We start from the raw sequence: 13,170 nt of genomic DNA on the forward strand, positions 1-13,170 counted from the left end.
GTGTAGTACATATATTTTAATAAAAGATGTATCGCAGATTGCATGTATTATTGGGTCTTGTGTTTTAATTATGCAGACCGTGGAGAAATCTCGTGCAAGTTTCGCGCTAAATTTAACCATTTTCACAATCAATAACTCATATGTCATGACACCTTTTACGGTAATAGAATTCAAATCGTTGACTGGCCGAGGCATGGTTGCGATCTACGAAATGCCATCGGAAAATTCCATTCTCTGTGGATTTCAAAATGGAGTTGTACTTGTGATTAATATAGGCCTAATAGTTAATAACTGAGAGTACAATCGTATGGATACATTGCCCTGTGAATTTAAAAACGAAGCCGGGATTTTCGGAAATTAATTTTGTTACCGAGACGCAAAATTCTGACCATTTTTTTCACAACGGAAATAATATTCGAAGAGAAATAGAAAGACATGGACCTATCTGTCCATAATTAAACCGAAGTGCGCTATGATTTGTTGTTGATAATAATTTTTAGTATTTATATATATAAAAAGAAAGTAATAACGTTATATACCTATTCAATGATTCAATGGCCTCGGCTGTTAATTTTGCCGAGGCAAATGTAAAATACATCGGCATTTAAGGATTTACCCCGGCTACAGCCGATTTCACCAGGAAATATTAAAGGAATGTCGTTCTTTTTGTTCAGCACCTGTGTTCAAAAGAAATAATCTCACCCAAAAAATTAATACAAGAAGGAAACCAAATAACGGACTGTTTGTAAACTAATTACTGGGTCCGAGAGTAATAGCTTATTCATACACAAAATTTGAATTGTCGTAAAAGAGCCAAACACCGTTATGGTAGACAAGCCTTGCTGAGACCCCCTTATACGAAATGATCTGTCCCGATAAGTGATGTAATTAGCTTCCATTTTTGATTTCTCGATGTCAAAGTTTGTGAGGAGTTCAATTTTAGAAGAGAGAACTATTTTTTATTCGCTAGGACATATAGTTGTACAACTGATTTTATATATCCGGACGTAATTTCCAACACACAGGTAAGTTTATAATAACCAAAATCAAGTAGTTTGTTCATAATCGAAGAAATCCGTTTAAAATTTACGATGGTTCAGACAGTAGAGTGTTATCGAGCTATGTACAATCAAGGGCTATAACCAAGAAAGTGAGGGTCCGATGCGCACAAAATCAAACTTGTACGAAATCTTTCGGATAAAAACAAATACTTTATGTTTTATCAAAGTCAAAGTCGGTTTAGATGTGTGACCTCTAGAGGTGCCATAAGTTCAAACAACGATTTTTATTACAATCCAGGTCATAATCCATGAAGGTACGGTCCAATATTTAACATAATTATATGGGTTTTTTTTTATTTTTTATCTCCGGTTCATAGAAGCTGTCAATGATAATATTAATGGGAAAACGCCCATTCAAATGGCTGCTGAACGTGATATGGTGACAACGGCAATATATTTAGCACAAACAGGAGCAAAACTTGATATCTGGGGCTATCTTGCAGAGAGTCAGGATAAGATAGATTCTTATGATGATTGTATTCAACTCTTAATATCTAAAGGCTTCGATATAAACAAAGTAAACTCATCTGGCGATACCCCGCTGTATTTAGCAGTTTGTAAAAGAAATGAAGAGATGGTGAAGTCATTAATTAATTCAAATTGTGATGTCTATATCAAAGAAGGTATCGTTTCGAAATCAATATTATCGGTAGCAATACGAAGAGCAGAGACGAACATTCCTAAAATGCTGATTAAAGCTGGATGCGATGTTAACAGTACTGATAAAAATGGCGTTACACCTTTAATGGAATGCGTAAAAACTGACAACCAAGTTGTAGCTAAACTACTTATTGGACACGGCGCATCTGTAAATGCTAAAGATAAGAAAGGTCGGTATGTACTAGGATACTTATTATGTTCTTACTACCATCCTTATAAGCATTATTCTTCATCAGATATTCTTGAGATGATGATAGAGGCTGGGTTAGATTGGACTAATATTCACACATATAATAACAGGCTGTGTACAGTAATTCACAGTGGCGATTATAAATCGACTTCACTACTTCTCGAACATGGCATCGATGTCAATACGGTAGATAAAAATGGAGACAAACCCCTCGCTCTTGTATCCCAACATTGTGAAACACAACTGGTGACATTGCTGATATCAAAAGATTGTGATATAAATCACCAGAATCAAAGAGGAGAGACAGCGTTGCACAAAGCTCTACAAGTCATGAGATATTCTCATCAGAATCGGAGAAATGTTATAAAAATCTTGTTGCAGAATGGAATAAACCCGAACCTTAGTGACGTCGAAGGCCAAACGGTTTTGTTCATGGCAGTAGCTGAACAAGAAAGATCTATTACTGAAGATTTATTAAAGGCTGGTGCTGATGTTAACCATTGTGATAAGAGACGGGAAACCCCATTGATGATCGCAGTTGGGAATAAGGATAATGTTATGGTAGATGTTCTATTGAAGGCTGGTGCCGATCTGAAACCCAGAGATATATTAGGTATGAATGCTATATTCCTTGCAGCACTATTGAATAATTCACTAGTTTGGGATGTTTTACTTAAATATTCAGATTTGAGAAGTGAAACAGGGAGTATCGGTAATGCCGCAGATGAATATGGTATAACATCATTCATGGTGGCAGCAGAAAGAGGACCTAAACCTATGGTAGAAACACTACTCAGAGCTGGCTGTAATATCAACCTACAAGGTCATGGTGGTGAGACGCCGTTAATGTTTGCTGTAGACAACCAGGATGAAACTATTTTATCACTTCTATTACAGAATGGCGCAGACTATAATATTTGTGATTACAATGGCCAAACATCTTTGATGGCGGCAGCAGGAAGAGGACGTAAACCTATGGTAGACAAACTACTGATAGCTGGCTGTAATGTCAACCTACAAGACCATGATGGTAAGACGGCGTTGATGTATGCTGTTTACAACAAGGATGAAACTATTCTATCACTTCTATTACAGAATGGTGCAGACTATAATATTTGTGATAACAATGGCAAAACAGCGTTGATGGTGGGAGTACAGAAGGATAATCAAATTTATTGTGAGGATTTACTGAAAGCTGGGGCTGATGTTAATTTGAGCGATAAGGATGGAAATACAGCATTGTTGATTGCAGTCCGGTTGAATAACAGGAAGATTGTAAATGGTTTACTGAAAGCTGGAGCCGATGTTAATCTGAGTGATGATAATGGAAAGACAGCTTTGATGATAGCAGCACGAAACTGTAATAGATTTATATTAGAATGTTTACTAAACGCTGGAGCCGATGTCAATTTGAGTGATAATAATGGAGAGACGGCTTTGATGATAGCAGCAAGAGACTGTAATAGATTTATATTAGAAAGTTTACTAAACGCTGGAGCTGATGTTAATAAAACTGATACTGATGGAAGATCAGCTATACATGGTATAATGGTTGGTGGTGATGGAAGGGGTCGGAAATGGATCAACTGTCTAAAATTACTTTTAATCAATAGATGTCACGTGTCACTGGACACTTTATTCCAACGGTTACTGGGAAAAAACGAAGAAGATCTGGTATGGTATCTCGTAACAGAAAATTGTTCTCTCAAAGGTTTGGATCTTTCAAAGGCCAAAGATAAATTTCAATTTCCAGATGTCTCGATGCTTTCTAAAATTCTGTTTGAAAGTGGTGCACCGAAGAGTGGAATAGAAAACATTATTGTTTTGTTGGTGTTAAATACTGATTCGTGGCTTTCTACACATAATCCGATGCTGGGTGAATCTGAAGATAAACAACAACTTGATGAATTTCGTGATTTCTGTAAATCACGAAGTTTGATGTCAAGATGTAGAAGAGAAATCGGAAACTGTATCGGATCAGGAATCAGCAGTAAAATAACTCAAGTTGGTTTACCACAACCTCTACAAGATTATGTCCTCATGAAAGACTTTATACCCAAGAAATACTTTACTCTTGTACTAAACGACCAAGATGATAGTGATGCCAGGACCGACGTATCAAGAAATAAACAGATGTTAATTAGGAGGAAAATAGGTTCGTTTGAATCTCGGTAAGAGAGAATTTGATCATATATTATTGAGGTTAAATATCATCCTGAACACAATAGACATGCTACATACTGACCTGGTCATCATATAATTTTGGATGTTTCTGAATATCCCCTACTTTTTTGAAGAGTATATATTGATATATTTTAACATTTTAAAATACTTTTCTTCCGTCTTGGGACTATTCATAAATAATGTCCTAGTATAAAGATGGACAGTATAGTATATTTATACATAGTAACACTGTGGTTTTAATTGGCTATATTTACCATTGTCTATGGTTACATAGTATATCGGTAATTAACAGAAAACATGTATACACGTGTGTTAATATGTTGTATATGGGTACAATTTAGGAACAATAAGTGGAAGATAATCCTGGGATAGATTAAGAAAATTAATGAAATTAGTGGCCAATTGTTAATTAAGGACTATTAAGTTGGGGAACGTATTGCTTTAATAAAATGGTTATCCATTATGTTCCTGTTCGTGATGTCATTCATTGAAATGGAAATTTGAAATTTTACTTGTAGGTTTTGTGCACATCTATTTATAAATAAAGGCCCATTATCAATGTTACAATCCCTTCCATGGTTGCGTACTCTATCCCGTAGATGTGTGCCCGTCTCTCCGGTATAAAAGTTCGACAACCATTACATGTGAAAACATATGAGATTTTTTGTGTCTCAATTCATATTGTTGTTGACGTTAAAAATAAATTTATGAAAGTTGTTATTTGACGTTATATGATCGCAACATTTATATCGTTACATAAAACCCGGCTCTTGTGATAGATACATCGAATTTAGCTTTGGTTAGGGGGCGTTTCAGATTAGGTGTCTGTCTTTGAGATTAGATGAGTTTGTCGTTTGATGCCAGTATTGTCCTGCTCTCGTACATTGTGATAAAGAAGTTGGGATTTTGGGGGTTATGGATAGCGACAAAGGTAATGATATTATCCAGGCTGGTTTGTTTTTAATTTAGTAGCCCTCAAGAATTGCCGAAGCCTTGTTCATCCCATCTTCTATTACCTCCAGGGAGTAATACTGTTTAAATGAATGTCTTTTTAGCTCAACTAATCTGACAACCCGAAGGTCTTCATCTATCACAAGCTAAAGAAAAGGTTATATTATTTCTGGCATGGTGTGAGTAACAGACATGGTTTATAAGAGATAAAGCGTTTTTCTTATATTTAACTCTACTTTCTTTTTTACATTTATTATAGATTCTGAAATGTAGGTTGTTGGTTTTTTTAGATTTTTTTCACATTGAATACTTTTATATATATGTTTTTATTTTTATTGAGTACTTTTCCTATTTAACTAAACTTGTTATTTTTATGTAATGTATATTGTACAGCGCATCTGATCATGCGGTATGTAAATTTTTCTATATTTTACATTTTGTAAACTCTACACGCCAGAGCTTACTTTATCTGAGCCCCACCCCATCCACACTTCGTATGATAAAAAGGCTGATTACAAAAACATTGCCGTATCATCAATTATAACGGACTACAAACAGCATATATTACATTCTGTAATAGCAACGCGTGTGTTGTCTGTTTATTGAGGTTATCTTTCCCTTCATATTAATCTTTTTGAAAACCATTATCTAATTTTAATCTTGTTATTTCATAACTATTGTCATCTGATGTGTTCAAAGTGACACAACATTATCTAATAATAACGTATTCAATTCAAAAATTTGTGTACAGCCCGCTTCAATAGATCGCAAATTTCAAATGCTTTAAAACGTCTTTTTATTCACAATTTGAATATGTATAAATGTAGAAATCTACTTGACCACCCTAAAGAATAAAAGTTCTTGAATGATATGATTAATGTCATTATGTTAAAATAGCACAAATATGTTTCAGTATCATTAAACATTTACCATTTCACGCACACTAGGTCTGGTTTAATTTTGATCAGCAATACAACCAACAGGTGTAATAATATACCTTTCAATTAGTACAGGGCCCATCACTGATCTCTGTGGCACCCCATCGCAGTGATGTAATAATATACCTTTTAATTAGTACAGGGCCCATCACTGATCTCTGTGGCACCCCATCGAAGTGATGGTACCATGTCGGTAAGGGGCTGAATGACTGAATACAAAATCACTTCATATTCTTATTCTGACCATAGAAACGATTTTAAGATATACTTAATGACAATTTGTAGACCCCTGACCAATAGGGTTATCAAAAAATGTCTTCTGTTGTTGGTTTTTCTTGGAAACAAAATGATGGTTTCCCCATCAATAGAGACTCGTGGTCATACAATAAGACGGTCGGATTTGTTGACCATACGTATATCTAAAAACTCACCTTAATATTAAATTTAGTTGGTAATATTCACCGTTTAATTTGCCCACATCCCCCACAAATGTACTCGGCCAACATATTGCGAACTTTAGCGCTCACAAATTCAATGATACACGGCATCTTTCGATTCCTGTACTTTTTAACCCAACTTGTAAATCTATTAACGTCTCACTACTTTCTTCTTAGAGTATGGGTTGGAACAACATTTGGAGCCAGTAATAGCCTAATATTTTGTATTAGTTTCACATATTTCTCCGATATTTACAGAAATTCAAGAATGCCCGTGGCTTACTAGTGGTCCCATTAGACCACCCCAACCCTTCAACCGCAGTGAAAAACTGCGTTGATCCACCCTTGAATCGTGATGTATTAATCAACACATTATATTTTTGTTGTGATTCCGTTTTAAATGAGTCAACTGATGTAATGTCGATTCCCCGGTTGTACGTGACAAGGAGTAGGGTCGCCTGTCCAACCCGGTGGGTTTTCTACGGGTCCTCTCGGTTTCCTCCCGCTGCTAAAAACCTCTTATTGAAAAAAAAATGAACCATGTGTTAGTCCCACAAATGACCCAGTTTGTGTCGATTCGACGTTAATCTCTCTCTCTCTCTCTCTCTCTCTCTCTCTCTCTCTCTCCTCTCTCTCTCTCTCTCTCTCGGGTTTTTCATGAAGCTATTTCCCCCTAGTTGGACCTAGGTGGTTTATTTATTTTCATAACTTTTCGATCAGATCATTCCTTTAAAATCCTGTGGCCCCTTTATAATATACAATGGTGATGAAGTCACAGTATTTTAAAATTTATTAAATTTATTAACTGATATAATAAGGTAATACACATTACAATTTTATTTCCTCGTGATAAGCCTTGGATCTTAAAATTGATAGTTTATTAAATGTTAATTAATTTAATATGGTCTTACACATTACAATTTTATCTCTTCTTAATAAACCTTGTATTAAATGGATCGTAAAATTTATAATTTATATAATATGGTCTTACACATTACAATTTTATCCCTTCTTAATAAACCTTGTATTAAATGGATCGTAAAATTTATAATTTATATAATATGGTCTTACACATTACAATTTTATCTCTTCTTAATAAACCTTGTATTAAATGGATAGTAAAATTTATAATTTATATAATATGGTCTTACACATTACAATTTTATCCCTTCTTAATAAACCTTGTATTAAATGGATCGTAAAACTTATATTTTATTAAATGTTAATTAATATAATAATATATTTTTTTCTCTATGTAATATGCCTAGTACCAGAATAACTGGAATAAACCTCTAGGATCATTTACGACCAGACATCGACGTACGCCTGATCATTTTTAGGTTTTCTATGTGGCCCAGACAGGAAGGATGCTATCTTTTCATTTGAAATCATATTCTTATACAAAGTCTGAAATTAAAATGATATTTTTAAAAAAAAGCAAGCCCAATCGTGCAGATATATCTGAAAGTATATTACTGTAAAGGATGTCGTTATTAATTTAATCAAGCACATATGAGTATTAAAAACACGTCTTTAGTAGTACGTGTGGGAAGACCGTGGCCGAATTACGCTCGCATGGTGTCGCTGGCTGAAAATGAACATGCATCAACAGAAATGAAAATGAAATGAAATGGGGTTTCACGCCCTACTGTTCTGCTCCGACTGGGCTAATAAAGACGTGCATCCGCCATACAGTGTGCTATGAGGGACATGTTGCTGGCTACAATCCAGACAGCCTCCATCCCCTATAAACAGTCATGTGAAATCAATAGAAAGCAATGTAAGCTCCAAATAACTATTGATTGATTTGAATCAAATAACTATTGATTGATTTGAATCAAATAACTATTGATTGATTTGAATCAAATAACTATTGAATCAAATAACTATTGATTGATTTGAATCAAATAACTATTGATTGATTTGAATCAAATAACTATTGATTGATTTGAATCAACTAACTATTGATTGATTTGAATCAAATAACTATTGATTGATTTGAATCAAATAACTATTGATTGATTTGAATCAAATAACTATTGATTGATTTGAATCAAATAACTATTGATTGATTTGAATCAAATAACTATTGATTGATTTGAATCAAATAACTATTGATTGATTTGAATCAAATAACTATTGATTGATTTGAATCAAATAACTATTGATTGATTTGAATCAAATAACTATTGATTGATTTGAATGGAACATAATGTGGTGATTGTTTAAAATATAAAATTATGTATTTCTTTAGCTTTGATTCTGGTATATTCGGATCTCATAATTAGAATGTGTGTCAAAATATGTTTATTACATAAAAAAAAATTGTGTGTATTATTTGTCATTTAGTCTGGTATATTAATAACATACCCCATACACCCCATACACGTCTGTACAACGGGAATTTTACCTAAATTAAAATAGTTTGATACCAAAGCCCCATCTTTCATCCAGATTTTCCGGCGTGGTTCTCCCTTGTCAGTGATGCAGGACGGAGGGGCTGACAAGGAAAGCTGTCTAGTCGTTCGAATGGGACGAAAAACCGAGGTCCCGTGTACACATTGGCGTGCACGTAAAAGATCCCTTGGCAGTTGGAATTCGATATAAGAGTAGGCCGTAGCGCCGCTGCCCGGGCAAAATTTCCCTTATAGCACACTGTATGGCGTATGCCCGTCTTCATTAGCCCAGTTTAGGAGCAAAACAGTAGGACGTTAAACGCCATTTCATTTCATTTCCAAAGCCCCATTTGATTATACAATGTATTTACCGGACCTGGAAACTAGTGTGAATTTTATTAACGTATAATAGGTTACCATTAATCAATGATGTGAAATATCCCCTATGTGTCTGTACAAATACGATATATCTCAATTTTAAATAGTTTGTTACCAAAATCCAATTTAATGAATGGAATTTGTTTATCGGAAGCGGAAACGGATGATAATTATTTACTTATCGTCAAATATCTAAGTTATAACCGTGTCAGTCCCACAAGAATTATCCTCAAATATATATAATTTCAAAAAAGAGCGCCTTTAGGACCACCTAATCCTCGATTATAATGATCAGAAATCGTTAATACATGAATAAAAAACACTTATATAGATATACTACTTCTATTAACATGCTACGTCCCGATACACATACAGATATCGTTATTAAGCAAATAATGATATTTAATAAACATGTGGTCCAATTGGAAACCATATAACAGATTTATCATTAGTTACACATAATTAAAAAATGATAGAAGTAATACATCCATATAAGTGTTTTTAATTTAAGAAATCTAATTCTATATGCCTTATAAGGATTAGATAAATACTTGATACACAAGGCTACTATACACTTGATACACAGGACTACTATACACTTGTATATAAAGATTAGAGAACAACTATAATCTCTAGCATGTTAAAATATTACCTGTGAAACCCGTCTTAAACCTACCTGTAGTTGTAGATATCCTGTTAAGACTTGGTCACCCAGATATTCTACAAATCTTAGTAGAGGCTCTATTAAACTAAGGTCAGCCAAGGTCAAACTTTTACCAACAAGATAACCACTTCCGTTCTCCTCTAATACCTGTGGTAAAGATTCAACTAATAAATTTACAGATAGGCTTGATAGGCTAAATCCAAGGGCCTCGATATCAAGGAGGCCTCCGGCCAAGGTGTATAATATTTTTGATACTACCATAACCTTTCTTGAAGGGGCCGTAGTCTTAAATATTCGTCATTATCCTCGGCTTGGCTCAATTTGTTTAAAACACACTGTCACATCTCTCTTGTCGTAGGGGGTTGGATGGCTGAATGGTTAGCGTGCGCGCGCTGTATCATAAAGTCTGTCATTGAGTCGACTGGCGTGGTTTCGAATCCCCGGTTGTACGTGACAAGGAGTAGGGTCGCCTATCCAACCGCGCGGGTTTTCTCCGGGTCCTCCGGTTTCCTCCCACTGCTAAAGACCCCTACGCGGAAGTGAATTATTGAAATAAAATTAAACCATATGTTAGTCCCGAAATGACCTAGTTTGTGTCGAGTGGACGTTAAACCCATTTTCTCTCTCTCTCTCTCCCCTCTCTCTCTCTCTCTCTCCCCCTCTCTCTCTCTCTCTCTCTCTCTCTCTTGTCGTGCGAGTGGAAGCTCAACCAGGGGGCGGTCCATTTAAGTGGAATAGCTTAGGGTCTCTCTTGCACTGTTTTGGTCTTTAATTTTGGTCGATCCGTGTTTTGACTGAGATAGGTACGGTTGTTTCCCCTTATCAGTGGTGCAAGGGGAAGAGTTTAGTTATTCGGATGGGACGAAAACGTTAGCACGTATATAATTAAAGAACCCATTGTTTAAAATAGTTATATTAGGTCCACAGATTAAAATATATGACTGTCTATTTTGAAATGTTTTATGTGAAGTTCGAAAAATAAATAGATCGCTTTTATCTGGGTCAAAAATATAATTCTCGATTTAATTGGATATTATTATCAATTCATTTTGCGTGTACAAAGAAATTAAAATAAGTAAACAAACGAGTTAATCTGTTAAAACTAAAAATAAATACTTTGCCCAACATAAATTGAAATTAATTACACATCCGCTCAACTCAGTTAAAGAGATATTTTCAACTTTAGACTAAAATCGAAACGAAAAATTATTACTTGCTCCGAACCCATTTTGGGGGATCTAAATAAAAGAGATATTACGAATCTAAGCTTACTTTATTAAAAACGGGCAAATATCTTGGTAACAATTTTTCCTGTGCATCTTTCAGAACTTCCTTTTCTGGTCTGAAAACCATACCGAACATAGGCCCAACAAAATCCCTAGTTCCTTCAAATAATTCGTCAATCCTGAAATGATAACGGTAAAAGAGAGAGAGAGAAATGGGGTTTAACGTTAATTCGACACAAACTAGGTCATTTCGGGACTAACATATGGTTTAATTTTATTTCAATAATTCGCTTGCGCGTAGGGGTCTTTAGCAGTGGGAGGAAACCGGACGATCTGGAGAAAACCCACGAGATTGGACAGGCGACCCTACTTCTTGTCACGTACAAACAGGGAATGGAAACCACGCTAGTTGTTGACCCAACGACAGACCTTATGATATAACGCGCACGCTCTAACCATTCAGCCATCCACCCCGCATCTCCGCGAGAGGGGTAAAACAATTGGTTCGTTTCGTATAGGTTGGAGACGGGTAAGAGGTTAAATGACCTAATCACTTCTATTTCCTTAGTTAAAGGCGCAAGTGCCTTATGAGTAAACGTCCTTGATGACGTTAGTCCATATTAATTATCAGTGGATGACGCGGACCAGAATGTCAGAAGCAGGGGATAACTGTGTTTAATAATACCTCGCGGCCACTAGAATGTCAGAGGCAGGGGATTCCAGGGTTTAATAATACCTCACGGCCACCAGGAGAATAATTAAAAAAATACCTTTTCTTAACTTCTCTACCTCTGATTTTTCTGTCCCAATAATATGTCCCAATCTTTATTCTGGTCAACAAATTGTACTATTTTAGAATATTTCAATTAATTGATGATACAATTTTCATCTTAACACACCTTATTTAAAAATTTTGAAAAATTCAACATAATGGTTTGAAACGTCTAACGTAAACCTTTTCAAATGAAACTTCGATTTAAAAATATTGTCGAACCCTCTGGACAAGTAAAATAGGATGTAATGGATAATTTACACAACAGGTAGGACACTTAAACATCTAGTACTTAGATAGAGATATTATTTATTTTCTGGAGCTTTCAAGCCAGCAAGAGTGTTATTGTCCCTTTAAATAAAAAACAATGAACAGTCGATGATACCCTTTGTTATCCACCCACTGTAAAAATTAGAATACCTAAACATAAAACAAAAATATTACCGTTATTTTCTTAAACTATAATTTCCTGAAAGGCTTTCGTGATCTATATAACGCCTGGTTAATATCATTAATCATATTTTAATCAATAGAGTTCAATCAGAACGGTATGTTTGATACAATAAAATATCTGCACTAAGACTAGTAATTATTTCCCTTTATTTCATGATGTAATGCGAGTTATACATAAACAATTTTTATCTTATTTCTCCGCTTTTCCTGCATGTTTTGGTTGACTTTTTGGTCTAAATAAGGGATCAAATTTGCAACATATTAGGAGTTATGGGAAATTCTGATGATACTAGAGCGGAGGTATAGGGTTGTAAAGTGTCTTTGTGCAGATTTGGCCACCAGTCAGCATCAAATCCTACTAGCAAAAACTCCAAACAATCCACGGCCTGTTGAGCAAAAAGCTACAGCCTGTGATGTTACCGCCTTTTAACATTGAAGTCAATGGGCAAATAATTGCTGTATATAAAGAATTGGAGGCAGGCCATTATTGTTGTTGTTCTTGGTGTTTAACGTCCGCTTCCACCGAAGGTGATATCGCAGACAAGTCTTATTATACCATTTTTAATTTCCCCATCGACTTTAATGTTAATTCTGGCCTCTTTGTCGGGCTCCAACTTTTCCCCAAATTTTCGTTGGGTTGAATGCGCTTCACTACAGACAGAGAAACAAATAGTCATGTCTTTGAACCAAAATTTGTATGAGTTTGACCACCACAGTTTTGAGATACACACTTGAAAAAGCATACTAAAAACACGTAACTATTTGCCGTGCATATCACCGTAACCAACCTGATAACCCTGTTATCCTTCCGCCTCTAAATCTTGAATATTTACCGAAACCTGGCAGAAAATGTTAATTCA

At 35.2% G+C, this 13,170-nt stretch overlaps 1 protein-coding gene and 1 long non-coding RNA gene across 2 annotated transcripts; one reads left to right on the forward strand and one right to left on the reverse strand.

Moving 5' to 3' along the window:
- Positions 1–1,918: 1,918 nt before the first annotated feature.
- Positions 1,919–5,201, forward strand: LOC130010715 (putative ankyrin repeat protein RF_0381). The gene has a single exon (XM_056098676.1). It carries the CDS (start codon positions 1,969–1,971, stop codon positions 4,084–4,086), a length of 2,118 nt encoding a protein of 705 aa, XP_055954651.1. The 5' UTR covers positions 1,919–1,968; the 3' UTR covers positions 4,087–5,201.
- A 2,367-nt stretch (positions 5,202–7,568) lies between these two features.
- LOC130010927 (uncharacterized) lies at positions 7,569–11,267 on the reverse strand. Its single transcript, XR_008786215.1, has 3 exons — positions 11,132–11,267; positions 9,872–10,006; positions 7,569–7,828 (listed from the first exon to the last, which is right to left on the reverse strand). It is a non-coding gene; the product is annotated as an uncharacterized LOC130010927 (long non-coding RNA).
- Between the last annotated feature and the right edge of the window lie 1,903 nt (positions 11,268–13,170).

This window comes from Patella vulgata, chromosome 2 (genome assembly GCF_932274485.2).
Source record: "Patella vulgata chromosome 2, xgPatVulg1.2, whole genome shotgun sequence".
NCBI lineage: Eukaryota > Metazoa > Mollusca > Gastropoda > Patellidae > Patella > Patella vulgata.